This window comes from Topomyia yanbarensis, chromosome 3, assembly GCF_030247195.1.
Source record: "Topomyia yanbarensis strain Yona2022 chromosome 3, ASM3024719v1, whole genome shotgun sequence".
Taxonomy (NCBI): Eukaryota; Metazoa; Arthropoda; class Insecta; order Diptera; family Culicidae; genus Topomyia; species Topomyia yanbarensis.
In genome coordinates, this window is record NC_080672.1 from 58,039,614 (window position 1) to 58,056,226 (window position 16,613).

The 16,613-nt window shown below is 40.8% G+C and overlaps 1 protein-coding gene across 9 annotated transcripts in view; it reads right to left on the reverse strand.

Annotated features, from left to right (window-relative positions):
- LOC131690922 (insulin-like receptor) overlaps nt 1-16,613 on the reverse strand; it is a 426,227-nt gene that overhangs the window by 223,069 nt on the left and 186,545 nt on the right. For 2 of the 9 annotated variants that reach the window (XM_058976999.1, XM_058977007.1), the window contains exons 1-2: nt 4,339-4,944; nt 2,974-4,139 (exon numbers count right to left, since the gene is read on the reverse strand). In XM_058976999.1, the coding sequence (XP_058832982.1) occupies nt 2,974-3,577 (604 nt within the window). In that variant the 5' untranslated portion in view covers nt 3,578-4,139; nt 4,339-4,944. Of the gene's footprint in view, nt 1-2,973; nt 4,140-4,224; nt 4,945-14,392; nt 14,669-16,613 lie in introns of those variants that run through there. The other 7 variants (XM_058977002.1, XM_058977006.1, XM_058977005.1 and 4 more) reach the window with 6 other exon arrangements.

Here is a 16,613-nt window from a genome sequence, read left to right on the forward strand (position 1 = left end):
TGGTCTCCTCACACTTAGGAATTGATGCCTTCTTTCAAACATGAGCAGCTCCTTAAATCTGCGTGCCAAATCAGTTCGCAAGAATGTGATTCACTTGTTTCCCCCGTTAAAGAAAGAAATCAACACTAAGCTGTTGATTCCTTCCTTTCCTAAGGGCTTTATTCCTTCCTTCAAACATGAGTTGCCCGAAATATGTACACCGAATAAGTCTACAAGCAAACAGTGGATTCCCTCGTTTCCTCAGTTTACTCAAACTTGAGAGTTGATTGCTTCTTTCAAAAATGAGCAGCTCTGAATAAAGCCAAATTCGGAAGCAAACCATGGATCCATTAATTTTCCTGGTTTGCTCACACCTAGAATTGATCCCTTCTTTCAAACATGAACAGCTCTTTGAATCTATATACCAAATAGCTCTAGCAAGCAAACTGTTGATCCACTCGTTTGCCCGGTATGCACAAACTTAGGAGTTGATTCCTTCTTTCAAACATGAGCAGCTCTGAATATGTAAGCCAAACAAATTCGCGATCAAATTGTTGATCCCCTTGCTTCCCCGGTTTACTCACACTTAGGGGTTGATTCCTTCTTTCAAACATGAGCAGTTCTTTGAATCTATATGCCAAATAGCTCTAGCAAGCAAACTGTTGATCCACTCGTTTGCCCGGTATGCACAAACTTAGGAGTTGATTCCTTCTTTCAAACATGAGCAGCTCTGAATATGTAAGCCAAACAAATTCGCGATCAAATTGTTGATCCCCTTGCTTCCCCGGTTTACTCACACTTAGGGGTTGATTCCTTCTTTCAAACATGAGCAGTTCTTTGAATCTATATGCCAAATAGCTCTAGCAAGCAAACTGTTGATCCACTCGTTTGCTCGGCATGCACAAACTGAGGGGTTGATTCTTTCTTTCAAAGATGAGCAGTTCTTTGAATTTGTATACCAAATAGCTCTCGCAAGTAAACTGTTGATCCACTCGTTTGTTTGGCTTAGTTAAACTTAGGGGGTCTATTCCTTCTTTCAAACATGAGCAGCTCTGAATATGCATGAAAAAAAAAATCGCGTGCAAACTCGGCCCGGCTTACTCAAACTTATAGAGGTTTATTTAATGGATCTTTGAATCTGAAAAGCAACCCCGTTCATATCAGGGACACCTTCAAAATTGGTCACGCTCATTGCGGACCCCTACGGCTTCACAACGATTTTTATATTTCTTGTTTTATTTGACACACCCACTTCTAAACGCGTTAGCATAACTGAACCGTGGGGTTTTCAGGTTTTACATTACGTAAAATTAAAAGAATAACACAAAGTTACTGCGGACAGGAAGGTCTCGTAAATGCAGCTTGCTGCGTGTTGAATATCTTTTTCTTGGTGGTGACGCATTAGCTACGTTGTCCACCACAACTTGGGACTTGACACAACTCGTCTGATTATCAAACTGGCACGTAAGAATCTGACTAGAGTATGCGCACAGAGTTAATCCACTTCTCCGTTTGTTGACATAAATCTTTGTATGTGTTCTGGTCTAACTCACGGTGCTAGGTCGTGTAGGCGCACTTCAATTTATTCATCATCCACATCTTTAGAATCTTGATTTTAACATTGTGATATTTGACGCCGATTTGCATGTTGTTCTTCGCAATAAACTTTTCTGTCTGTGCTAAAGTTTTAAACGTTACCTGCAGTGCACACAGTTTCGCATGTGGTGTAACTGTATATATGTCACTTCCATGAGAATAAAACACGGTTACGCTTTTAGCAATAGTTCAACGTCTATTGTAGGTCAAAGAGGAATTTGTTTAAAGTCAATCGAAATAATATTTGCCCGCTTTACGGGCACTTTTATTAGCTGTGGTTGGTTCACTTCAGTGCGCAATTGGAGTGATATGATACTGTTTTCGAATATCAAGTTTGCTTACTATCAATACATTATTTTCTGTTTGTTGCGAAAATACTTTAAATTTCAATATTCGGCAGGAAAAAATATTCATTTTTGAGGACCTCCAGAAAGCTTATCACAGCCCCCTGCGGGTCTGTTTACCCCATTTTGAGAATCTTCGCTGTATACCAAGTAGCCCTTGTGCCAAATGGCCCTCATTTTACACAAAATTTGAAATAATGCCATATGACAGGTATGCCAAATGACCGTTATGCTGGAGATAAAACGAATTATGCCAAATGAATGACCTTCCGTGTGATGAATTCTCAAAATTATGCCAAATGACCATTATGCCCCATTGACCAAATGATCTTATGCAAAATGACTTTATGCCAAATGACCCAGACCCTACGATGTAATCCCAAAAAAATGTGAAAATTTCGTTTTCAAATGAATGGATGTAAAGTGCCTGTTCGTGTGAATCTGTCAATTCCGTCCGAACCATTCCAGCGAATGAAGATTTTCTGCTTCGAAAATCTCTATTCCGGCTCAGGCGGTAAACCCCCTATCCTTACCCAACAGAACCGCTGGAAGCACGGGGACGGCGGCGGACAGCGTCAGTCAACTCGCGCCTCCCAAAATTGGTCGTGCGGCGGAAAATTCATGAATGATTAAATCTGATATTTTAGGCGTTACAATCGCACACAAAATCGCCGTCAGATCGCATCTGATCTGTGTATGTGTGTAGGCGAACAGCAAAAAAAAATAAATCCCTGACTGCCAAAGTATGACGAATGGGTTCGTTTTTGGCACTTCGTCATCTCCGTGTCGCCGCTGTCCGACGACTACGACGACGACGAAAACATTACGCCACAGCAGCACGAGGTTTTCTGTCGTCGCGCCACCGCGGCCATCGTCGGTCAGTCAAATTTGAATGGGGGTTGTGTGATGTGATGCGAGAGTCATGTGGATGAGTGAAATTCTTCCATTACGGGGGAGGTATTGTTTTGACTTTTGCTTCTTGGGTATGGCGCTTTCTTTTTTCCTTCTCTGAACAAAGATACGTAAAAGAATCCATTCCACGGTTGACACTCACCTCCTTTCTTGTATTCACGCTTCTCCTGGGGCAGCCTAATTTCATTTCCCTGCACCACTGTGACGGGTGCAATGAGCACACTGAACAGCAGTACACTGGCCATCAGAAGCCAAACCAGCTTGCCAGGCCTTAGAACCGAGCCCGCTGCTCCTATTCGCTGCTGATGGTTTCTCCGATGACACATTTCTTCACCACTTCGCTCCACATCGAATTCACTCACTTCATTGCGCTTCTTCTCCGCTTCCCCACCGCACAACAATAATTTCGGACGTTCTGTCCTATGCTTTTGCTTCAGCTTGGTCGCTAGCTGCTCCAACAGGTTGGTCAAACCTGCCGAAGGGAAATATTTTTTTGGGAACACTACCACCACTTCCGATTGCTGTTGCACTATTTCCTCGTTTGCCTGCTGCTCGTGCCTCTCCTCACTGCACTGTCTCGTTCTACCGTGCTCCATTTTTTCACTGTTTGCTCGTCGTTGGTCACCACTGCCGCCATCCATCGCCACCCCCCACCGGGATGGATCTTCCGTTTCCTGCGATTTACACATTTCACTAGCTTCAGCCACCTTCACTCGTCGTCGCACTTTGAAACAATTTTGAGACATTTTTTGCGCGTTTCATCACTAATCACTACCGGGGCAGGGACTGCATACTGCAAACTTCAACTCCGAAGGAACTACACACCATGCCGCTACATTATGTAGCGGAACTTCCAGGACCACACTTTGCTCTGCTCACTTCCGGCATCAACTACTCACGGCAGCAGAATTTCATCACTTTCGCAGCCCAACTCGATCCGGACGTCACACACTACGCGCAATACTACGCTTTTATATCCAAATATTTAGATTCCCGCCTTCTTCTCACCCACCGTGTAACTGTACACCCCCTGACCGGGGCCGCCCTTATTCTTCTACTTCTTTCGAGGCCAACTGCTCGGCTCTAGCTCTCTCGCTAACGGGTGCTTTCGGTCGCTCGCACTTGCCAATCTCGAGTCACGGTGGCGGCGGCTCGAATTCTTGATACGCAATATCCTTCTTCTTGAACCAAACGAATAATAGTTTTTCTCTTTCGTTCACTACATTTCCGCGTTGCACTAGCTAAACCAGCAGCCTTCTACGGTCACTTCCAAACTTCCGTGATTCGGCTAGTCGTTCCGGTCAATATCTGAAAGCAGACGGAAAAATCTTCATTAGTAAAATAATTCGAACATCTCGGAAAACTACGCGCTGGTTCTCGCTCATACACTCACAACAAGTCGCCTTCCTGGAAGGCGGGGGGGAAACATTGAAAAATGGTAAGAATCCTACTCAAGGAGGTCAAATAACCAGCAGCGAGTTTAATCGAAACTAATCAGCTCAATTACCACAACACAACACTTCTCAGCTCAGGGCGGACGACGACGTTTCTTCTCGTCGTCGCAGTCGGTGTCAAGCAACGCGCGCCTGCCTCACAACGGTCCGTCCCGGACCCTCGTCTCTGCACTCTACCCAACAGACAGAACTCACTTCAAGACTTCAACATATGCTCAAACCGAACAGGCAGCAGTAATACATCATTGCACCCCGTGTACCACCGGGGAACAAGGAACCACCCTACTACCCTCTCTCGCAGGCCAACCCAAGCGTATGCGACGTGCGAAACCAAGAACGATCCGCGACGACGACGACGGCTACGACCAATCCTCTACTGAAACTATCATTAAATTTTCTTCTGCACCGAACACAATATTCACACACGATTCCTGCGCTAAATCCACCGTAAAACACCCAAATTCACCGAAGACGCCTCTTCCGGTACCGTCAATTTCCGGATAATTTGCTATTAGATCACATAAATATAATCTTCTTCAGTAATTTATTTGGCTGTATTTTTTTTTCTTCTTTCTCTACTGTCTACTCGGTCTACTCCTGTCCGAGCTGTGTTACTTTTGCGTCCGCGACGTACGAGAAAAAGGCCTATTCTGCCGCCGTTCGTGTCTGGCTCTAGCTGTGCTGGTTGCTTTGAACGGAGCGTAGAAGAAGCGAGCCACGGCGAAACGACGACCACCACACGCCCGACCGTGCACGAAGCAACCAACACCAACGACGACGACGACGACGACGGACGAGGAGGGACCTTTTTTCCACTGTTTGCTCCTTCGCACCAACACAACCACACACACAACACCGTTGGCTGACTGACGCTACGCTGCACTCACTCACTCACTATACGAACCCAACATTGATTGGTAGGTATGTTGTGTTGTTTTGGCCAAAGAGAGGTAGAGCTCAGAGTAGGCGATCCACACAGCACACACCGGCCACTTTCGCCGTTCTTCCCCCTTTCCAAACATTAAATTTTCGCTCGTTTGTTTGCGCTGTGCGCGCCTCATTCATCTCGCGTGCACACTGTCGCGCGTCATCGTAGTAAGTTTGTGTATCCTCTCTGCCTTGCATGGATCGAGTACGGTCTGCCGTAGCTACACACGCGCACCTACAAAGCACTGTTATAAGAGAACGGTTGGTCGCGAGTGAAGAAGTTTGCAGGGTTTCCAGATTCGCTAAATTAAATGTTCTCTCCAACTTCTCAGTTATGTTTTTAAAATGTTATTAAATGCAGGCCACGATTTGATTATCCGTAGGGTACACAAAAATTTTGCTTCGAGTAATCGAATCACTCGGAAAATCGCATCAAAACAAATGTTTTTTTCTTCATTGAATATATGTCTTAAATGTTGAAAAACAGGATCCAAGGTACATGCATCAATGTTTGACTTATGGAACTTTTTTTGGTCAAACCGTATAAAGAAGTGAAACGAATATTGACCACTTTATATTCTATAAAGTGATAGTAAGACATGCAAGACAAATAAGTTAGTAAAGTTCGATATAACGCACAATTCGGTTTGAATTTTGTAGAATTTTGACAACGCATAACTAATTTTGAACGTCTAATACTACGTTCACACTACAGAGTTAAAACACGTTATAATAATTAGCAACAAGAAAAATGTCATCAAGATAGTGTTAAAACATGTTTTAACTTGTAGTGTGAACGTAGTATAACCTAGCAATGTGAAACGACTTTTCTCATAGGAAAATTATAGTGTTTCCATGAAAAAAGATGCTACAAATATATTTTTTTCACTTATATGATTAAAATTTCAATTTTTTTTTTAGATGAAGTTATTCGATTTCGGTTTTCGATCTCGTGGAGAAAAGACGTGCGATAGGTGTGCAATCAAATATTTGATTTTTCGTGGAATTTAACATAGAAAATTTTCGGAGGAAACAGTGTCGTAGTGATCGTTATAGAAAAGGACTAAAGAAGCCTTATCTATCCATACCGGCTTGAACCTTCGTTTGAACCGGTCACAAATCTTGATAGCTCCTGGTTTACTTAGAGTTTTTTCAACAGCAACAGTCTTTCACAAGGCTACCTATATTTTCGCTCGATCAGTCTTTCTCAAGACTACCTATTTTTCTCGACAATTAGTCTTTCTCAAGACTACCTACTTTTTTTACTCAATCAGTCTTTTTCAAGACTAAAATATTTTTCAGGAACAATTCAGCCTAAAGAAATATTTAATTCTTCCAACATGCCTGGGTTTGGGGAGGCCACATTAGGTATCTGATAAAGAAGTGCCAACAAAGAATAAATTTTCTCCGAACAATAACCGGATCTTGGTGGGGTGCTCATCCAAGTGACGTGATAAGATTGTATCAAACAACGATACTTTCAGTAATGGAATATGGGTGCTTCTGTTTCCGTTCAGCTGCAAACACTCACATTATTAAATTGGAACGAATACAGTATCGTTGTTTACAAATCGCCTTAGGTTCCATGCAATCGACACATACGATGAGTCTTGAAGTTCTAGCGGGAGTTCTTCCCTTAAAAGATCGATTCTGGGATCTCTCCTCTCGTTTACTTATACGATGTGAGGTTATGAATCCATTTGTAATTGAAAATTTCGAAAGACTTGTCGAGCTTCAATCCCAAACCAGATTCATGACAGTGTACTTCAATCACATGTCACAAGAAATAACGCCTTCTAGTTATGTTCTGACATGTGTTAATATACTAGATACTCCCAATTCCACTTTATTTCTCGACACGTCAATGCAAGAAGAAATTCGTGGAATCCCGGATCACCAGCGCTCTCTGGAGATCCCTAAAATATTCATAAGTAAATACCAACACATTGACTGCCATAAAATGTTCTACACTGATGGGTCACGAATCAACGAGGCCACTGGCTTCGGTATTTTCAACAATAACACCTCGATCTCTTTCAAGCTTGCAGAACCTGCCTCCGTTTATACAGCCGAACTAGCAGCAGTTCACTATAGTCTGGAAATCATTGATACTTTACTTCCGAGCCATTATTTCATCCTCACAGATAGCCTCAGCACAATTAAGGCACTACGCTCATTAAAGCTTGATAATCACGCTCCGTTCTTTTAGATACGAGAATACTTAACTAAATTAACAAATAAATCTTATCAAATTACCTTAGTGTGGATTCCCGCTCATTGCTCCATACCGGGTAATGAGAGAGCGGATAATTTAGCCAAAATAGGGGCGATGGACGGTGACATCTATGAAAGACCTATTGCCTTCAATGAATTTTATAGCGCTTCTCGTCAGAGGACGCTTACTAGTTGGCAAACATCATGGGATAATGGAGATCTGGGACGTTGGTAGCCCTCAATTATCCCTAAAGTATCAACGAAGGCATGGTTCAAAGGGTTGGATGTAAGTCGAAGCTTCATTCGTGTGATGTCTAGACTCATGTCCAACCATTATACGTTGAATGCGCATCTCCGCCGTACTGGGATCCCATCAGATATGTGCTATAAGATAATCAATGTGCTTGCGGAGAGGGTTACGAAGACATTGAACATGTTGTTTGGTCTTGCACTGAATATCGTGAAGCCAGACCCCAATTAATAGACTCCTTACGAGCCAGAAGAAAACCACCCTATGTACCTGTTCGTGATATCCTCGCTTTACGAGATCTTACATATATGAGCCATATTTATCATTTTCTGAAAACAATAAATATTCAAATATAATTATCCCCACAATGTTTCTAGTTTTTTCCCTTGCTACCCACAAACAATTTAGATTTCTTCGCAGTAAGTTAAGTTGGATAAAACGATATAAATAAAGAAAAAAAATAAACAAAGATTACAGAAAAACTATCAATAGGTTTACAATGAAATTCAAGAAAATAGAGTATAATTAAAAACATTCAAAATGATGATTATCCTCAGTGTTAGCATAAGAAAGTGAATTTTTTTTTATAACGTGATAGTCTTAAGAACCTTTGTAACATGTTATGTAAAAAAACCCCGGCGTAAAAAAGCTTTGCCGTGTCAAATAAACGTTTTATGAAAAAAACATGCCTGGGTCCTCCCAGAAAGGCCGTGTGCCAAAAATTAAAGCTAAACAGAAAAGGGTATCTTTTTTTTTATATATATATATTTTTTTTTAATAGCCCGCCTCTTACCCCCACACCAAAAAGCTCACAAACGGAGCCCCCTGGTAGTGGACACATCAGTTCTCAGCGTACAAAAAAAAGGTCAGCACAACAAAACAAAGTTACGAATCGCGGAAACGCTGAGAACAAAAAAAAACATTACGAGACCGACAAAACACAAAATTTGACAAGAAGCTACGGAGAGTACCCAGCGGAAAAGAATCCTTTTAAGGGTCCCATCGTAGCTTTGCAGGAAGCTCATAATAATTTAAATTTATTTATTACTAATTGCTATAAGAAATGCATTTATCAATGGTTTTTATTAAAAAAATGTTAACCAATTATAGCTAAAGAAATAAGCTCGATTGGTGGTGAACGAAGTTTAAATTAAAAATTCTCCTATTTTATTTTTTAAAATTAGTTTCAATTTTGCTTGGAAACGAGTGCGACATGTTATTTGCTTTAAATCAGTAGGAAGCTGGTTGAATAACTTAGGTCCGATGAAAGAAATGCGTCTTTGACCAAGGTTCGTGGATACTCTGGAGTATAATAAATGATTGGCTTGTCTAGTGCTGTGAGCCCGAATGCCTGTTGTAAATTCTAGATTGTTATGAGCAATAGTATTATGCAAAGCATTGTGGATGTATATTATTGTTTGGTAGTTAGTCAACCCAAGCAAAGGTAAAATGTTATGGGCATTATTATTGTATAACAAAATAGTAGGGTACATAAATGGTTTTTTATAAATAATTTTAAGACATCTGTTTTGAAGCGTTTGTAGCTTTTTCAGATTCGAGATACTGGCACGGCCCCACACAGATACAAGGTAGTTCAGCAATGAGTGGATGTGCGCATAATAAAATTTTAGAAGTACATGCTGGGGAACAAAAGAGCATACTTTACGCATTGCCCCACATAACGATGCAACTTTTCTCTCTATAGATGTGATATGCTCAATCCAGGAGAGTGTGGGGTCTAAGTGAAGTCCTAAATATTTGAAGCAGTTAGTTTCCTGAATTACAGACTGTCCCATTCTTGGGTCTGGATGCACGCCTATAGCTCTTCTAGATGAACGAAACAGCATATATTTAGTTTTTGATAGGTTCAAGGAAAGAAGGTTTTCGTTGAAATACGTCGTTAGTGTTTTTAAATCCGATTCAATGTCGCGTACAATATCCAGGCAGTTGTTGTTCGGGTAGAACAACGCTGTGTCATCCGCGAAAAGACGAGGAGTCCCTTTTAACCCGAGTCTACCTAGGTCATTGATATACAATAAAAATAACAGTGGCCCAATATTACTGCCTTGGGGCACTCCTATTTCTATTGGTCTATAAGAGCTACACGAGTCTCCAATAGATACGAATTGGTTCCTATACGACAGATAGCTACGAATAATATGATTTGCTACTCCCCTGATACCATAGCATTCTAACTTCTTAAGCAGGATTGAGTGATCCAGAGTATCGAATGCTTTTTTTAGGTCCAGAAAAAGGGCACCAACAATTCTTTTGCTATCAATTTGACTAATGATGGAGTCAATTAGTTCGGTCATTGCAATTAAAGTGCTGCAGCCCTGCCTGAACCCATACTGGTAGTTGTAAATTATGTTGTGTTTGTTCAAAAACTCGAGTAGTCGAGTGATGAGCAATTTCTCAAGAATTTTATTGAAAACGCACAATGTTGAAATTGGTCTATAGTTGCAAGGTTGGTTTGGATCACCAGCTTTGAAAATTGGAATTACTCGGGCTATTTTTAAACAGTCTGGGTACCTGCCGGTTTGAATTATTAAATTAAAAGCTTTGGTTAGGATGTTTGCAAAAGCGGTACAGTTACTCTTAAGAACACTAGCGGGGATCTTATCAGGACCACAACTGTTATTTTTTTCGAGGTCTTTAATCAAAAGTGTCACTTCGTTTATGGTTGCAGGACGCAAGAAGATTGTTTCTTGGACGTGTTGTATATTTGTAATAGGATTTGAGTTGGGACTCGTGGGAATATTGTCAGCCAAATTTTTGCCAATGCTAGAGAAATACTCGTTGAAAACATTACATACTTCTTTAGTCTCAGTGACTCTGATATCGTTGCAAATTAGGCTGATGGGAACATCCGACTTTGAACGACCAAAAATGGTATTAATATTCTTCCAAAGTTTTGAATGAGTTGTGTTGGATAGAAGGTTTTCAAAGTAGGCCTTTTTGCACCGCTTTTTCATTACATTAACTTTTTTAGTTATGTGTTGCAGAAGAGCTTTGAGGTTTTCATCATTGGGGTTATTTTTTACTCGGTTTCAGATAATTACTTTTTTAAATCTTCTCCACCCGAAAACTCAATTGACTGCAGCATCTCATTCGATGTTTTATCCGAATGCGAAGCTGATGAAATTTTTAAATTTCCTCGCATTGCGCATAATGCCAATGAGAAGAAAACGCAATCACCTCCGCCTATAACGGTGATGATCACCGACTTCAAAGCCTTTCGAACTGAGCTTACGACGTTCCTTCCGGACGTGAGTCTCTTTTCAGATTGATCGAAGAGGAGAATGTCGAGTTACAGCGGAGGAATTGATTGGCCACACTCCAGTATCTTACGGAGAAGTTATATAAATTTTATTCATATGATTTCAAGACAGATAGACTATTCAAGGCTGTCTTGAAAGGGCTACCACAAGGTCAAAGTTTGGATGAAATATCCAAAGAATTGAAAAATTTACTTGGCTTTTCTCCTTCCCAAGTTATTCTTATAAAGAGAAAGGCTAGCGGCGATAACACGCCAGTACGCTCTGGAATTATTCAGGAGCTTTATTTAATTCATTTTAACCATAATGAGGTTAATAATTTGAAAGCATTTGAAAAAGCACGTTCCACGTGCGAGTAAAGTGGGAACATTATAGAAGACATGGGGGCAGCATTCAAAATCTGGCCCAGCGTCGTAGATGCCAAGGCTTTAAGCTCGGCATAAAAAATTGTCATTTGGATTCCAAATGTATGATTTGTGGTGGTAAATCGCACAGGAAAGATGCTTGTCCGGTGAAAAAACCACAAAAAGTTTCAGCCGAGGTCGTTGAGATTTTTCTGAGGTGAAGAAAGATAGGTGGGTAATGTCAGAGACATAACCGGGGTGAAATAGATTACACTTTAGGCTGTTAATGCGAATGCTACAATTTTGACTATCTTCTGATAGGATATATTAAAACCAGCTATTTCGTTATTTCTAATGGAAATACCGAAATATCGGTACACGTACATCGAAACTAAAATATTCCAACATATTTATCCTCATATGGTAACCCTGAAAATAGTATTTAATGAGAGTTAAATAATTCCTTTGGCAACAGTAGAGAATCGTACATACTTGTACCGTTATTTCGCATATGCATTTCGGTAATGTCGTTGACATTACCTACCCATCTTTCTAATAAAAAAAAGAACAATCGTTTTGAAAACCTAATAATTGCATAACCTAAGACGATTTAAAGCTACACTTTTGTGAAATCTCGACAAAAAACAAAATTAGTCCCATGAGCTTTTTGTTCCGTTGTTGCTGTGAATTTTTAAAATTTTGAACATTTTTCAAAGCGTTATGATTGCGATTACAGGGGGAAATGTTGGTTGAATGATATTTATTAAATTCTCCCAAATAATATTCTATAGCTAAACTATGATCATATTTCATTAGGAGGCGCGTTTTACCCCATGTTTCCACAAATAATAATATGCTCGAACCTTAACCAAGCAGGTATATTAGAGTGGAGTTTTCATAATGATGGAGCATTTTACTTGTGTAGCCGCGATATTCGCAAACAAAATAAGTAAAATGCACATTGCGTCATTTAGCCGCACATAAAATAAGCCGGGCTTAATGTGGATACAATTAATCTGTTTTATGGAAAATGTGGTTATAGCATCATGATACGTAAAACTTTTTCTCCGTTTGCTCCGAGGACCGAGTATTTTAAGTTTCCCCTGGTAGTCTAAAAATGCTCTATAAACTCGTAAATAAACTTTCCGAAGTAACTCGCATCAAATCATCAACAAAAAATCATAATATCAGCATCCAATAAGCCAACACCATCTCCTTTACACAACGAAACAACCAGTACGCACTACGGCTTGCCAGAGGAAACACACAGATAAACGGTGCACTCTGGAACGCGCGCCGTGGTGAATTTATCTGTACACGCATCTGACGCCACATTTAATTTAAAGAACAAGAGAGCGCGGTTCTCGCACTAAACCACCCCATCGCCAATCCATTTATTCAACTATGAAAAAAGAGCTTTCTGCTTTTTCTGTGGTGTGTCATCATTGTATCTTCCGTGTATGCTTGAAACTGGCACGTCATTTCATGATTAGAATGAAATGCTATCAGCGCCTGGCGGCAGTCATGGTATCTATTACCTATCATCAAATAATGTGAGCTGACATGAAACGCAGCAGCTGCTACGCTTACAACGTCAGAACACAAACTAACGATTTCTTCTTGTGCCCCTTTTTATACGCGTCGCAGTTCGTTCGATGAATAAGAGGCAGTCCCAGCAACGTTTGCTTTTTGAGCGAATTGTACCGACCAATCATGGATCAGATAATTACTACTTTCATAAAATTCATTATTTCCGCTATTTTTAGTAATTGTACATACATACTACCGATTTGGATACAAAATTTTTCTACATATTTCCAATGAGATAGCGTAATAATCTTATTTTTTCATTCAGTATAACGGCAGATATTCACGCTTAAAAAATCGGGTAAAAATACCGGCAGAAAATTTTGAAACGGGACCTCTATATTGAAACGTTAGAAGTATTCTACTTCAAAATCTGTGGTCACGTCTTCCTTTGGAAGGGAAGTAAAGCCGTTGGTCCCCGGTCTATGAGTTTGGTGGATCGATATCTAGTCCAGATAGTGAAGTCACCTCTCTGGCGTCGGTAAAAAAGAAGAAGTGACCCAACTTCTATACTGTTACTAACAAAAATATCCTCCTCATATGATACTTGTGGAGGGCGCAGTAGTATATACGGCCTCTAGCAAAAACAAGTATCGGACTAACCATTCCCCTTCCCTTTCCTTCCGCGATCTACGTTCGGGCCTGGCCGGCGCCGGTATTGATCAATACTTTAGGATTACCAGGAGTTGCACATTGAAAGATGTTTCGCTACTCCCAACCATAATTATCTACTTATTCTGTGCAACTTCAGCTAGTCCAGATCGATAACGGAGTAGCAGCCAGGAGTGGTCGCACAAGCTCAAGCTCATATTGTTTTGTCTGCTGTCAGTCGTCACACATACTAATGAAAAATATCCATAACAGTGTTCTATTCGTGTTTCAAATTGTGAAAAAATTTAAAACAGATAAGTCGAGTTGTTCTAAATCTAATCTAAAGAAGTGCTCGAAAAATCAGCATTGCGATCGATCTCTTTTAGTCAGTGATGAAAATAGAACAGCCCATACAAAATACATCAGCGTTGCGAACATCCTTCCTGAATCAGTTTCTCCTTGAGCAAAAATTGCATTAGTTTTGCAATTCTTTGGTGTTTACATTCTCTTCTTTGTCAGTGTTCAGTTCACTTGGAAATGACCCATTATCCTAACTAATTTCAGGATTTATCCTCACAAGAATTAAGAAGCCAGTCATGATTTCAGCGCCACTCTGAGGCTGGCGTCTTTGGCGGGGCCAACCGCACGCTGCGGCTCCGTTAGCTGTAAACTTTTTTCTTGTCGTCATTCGTACTTTTTACAAAACATCTTTTTAGTTTATTTTGCCTCTCAACTGGCAGCACTGAACTTCAAAATCATCGAAACAAACTCGAAAACACTACTATCCCACGCTGTTTGCACATGAGCCTGGGGTGTCGCTTGCTATTAAATAGTAATTCAAACGTTTGCTTTTCGTTCCATTTCCCGCATAAATCAAAATGTAGTGATGTTGCATTATTTGATGAACCGTATTTACCGTTTTAGTAGTACAGACTTCGTTAAAACCGATATTCCGAAATAGATGACACCCTAAACACCAGGTTTCATTCTATCACTAGTGTGCGAGTCATCATGCCTCATAGGTGTGCGCAGTCGCCGTGACCGCAACGGTACAATGGTCTTTTCTTCACAAACACACACACACACGCGCGTATGGGACACTAACAAGACACCGTCCGAAAGAATGTTGTTTTGGTTCTACTTTTCCTTCTCCTGTTATTACTCTGCTGTCGCTGTTGCTGCTGCTGCTGCTACCTCTACCTAGTAGTACACGGATGATGAATCAAAATAGCACTCGCTTTTCCACACATAAACACGCAGCACACATTCAGACACGACTCGAAGGGACACGACCGAACGGAATCGGACGGCGCGAACTAGATGTAAACACACCAACACCACGTACGTCAACGACGGACGGTAAACAGATCGAACATAACACCAGTCGGTAGGGTGGTAACTACTTCGTCGTACGTGATTTACACATCTATCGTTTGAGTGACAAAACAATTTTGCAACTTTGGTAATTAGTGAACATGTTTCATTTTGAAGATAAGACAATTTTTTTTTGAAAAAAACGGACATTCGTTGAATATTGACATTTAGCACTCCCTGCATTTTCATCACAAAAAAAAAACTGTTGGACCGCCACAAAAAAATCAACGTTCACTTGTTTGCTCCGTTACCATAGCTAACGCACTACCCTAACCGGCGAGTGAGTGTCGAGAAAAACTGAAAGAAAAAAAAAATTGAAAGAGACATAAAACTCGCGGCGAACATTCGCTCGTTGATCGTACTATACCCGTTGCCACCTCTCTCGAACCCAACCGAACTAACACACAACATTCGTGTCGTGGCGCCGAAGACAGCATCCATAAACACTCTACCACCACACAAAAAGCCTACTACATGCCTACTACACACTAGGGCCTACCGTGCTCGTGACGGTTCCTTGCCTCATCCAAGCGTGTGTCTGTCTCAAGAGCCAGGCAAGGCAAAAAACGATACGGGATAGCTCGCGCGGGCCAGGATTGAATGAATATCGCAGCGCAGCTATAGCGACCAAAATGCGAGCGAGGTCGTGAGAGAATTCCGACTGAGCGATATGCGCGTCTCGCCTCGTGGTCTCGAAGATGCCGATAATATAGGTTTCGTCTGCTTTGCTGCTGAGTACCGCATCGATACGATAGCATAATATAGTAGCGAGAGTGTGAGCGAGCTGAGAGCTGAGACTCTGGAAGGAAGAACGAAAACAACAACATCATTCTCACTCGTATGGAAATCGCTAGGGGGACGCGGGGAACGGCGATATTACTACAAAAGCACGCAGCAATAATAAACGCTGAAGTGCATTATTATTGTCCCATTACGAGAACTTTGACGACGACGACGACGACGGCGGGATGAGTGAAAAACTTTGGCTACCGCCTCGCAGCAGCAGCAGCAGCAGCACCAGCCAACGGTCATCTCATATGGCGAAGGTATAGTGGTGGCACCGTTACTCATTGTTCCGTGAGCCACGTTGGGACGATCGATGAGCTACTCGACAGTTATAGGAACATGATGGCATAGCACTTTTTTTCTACACGTATTACGGTTCTTACTTATACAAATTATGTCAAAAAATCAAATGATCATACATTTAATATTAGTAGGATTACTGCTCCCTAATTCATCTTAGCACCCCTATTCATCTCACCCATTTGAAACCATTAGTTAGAGCAGTATCTGCTATCTCTATTCAACACATTAGCTCAAATGGTAGGGTGAATAAGGGTACGTTGTACTCGACTTTTCGTTACGCTCAAACGCGAGCATTTTACATTTTCCAGGCAAAAATTTTAACTGTACTGGTTTTTTTTTAATTCAATTCGTTTATTTGATAGGCACAAATGCGTTAGCTTGGCGGTGCCAAATTCTTTTGTTTTTACATTTTGGATATCTTAAAACTAGGAGGTTACAATGTTGAAATATTTTTTTTATACAAGAAAAAAAAATGTTTACAGCTATCTTAAGACTAGAAATAAGATTCAATATACAAGAGAGGGTCAAAAGATTTTTTTATGAAAAATTTTAAAACAAGGGATTCAGTTTGATATACAAGAGGGGGAGTAATAGTATTTTACGAAATATTTTACAGTTATCTTAAAACTAACAAAAGGTGGAACAAATATTTATGAGAAATTTCACAGATATCT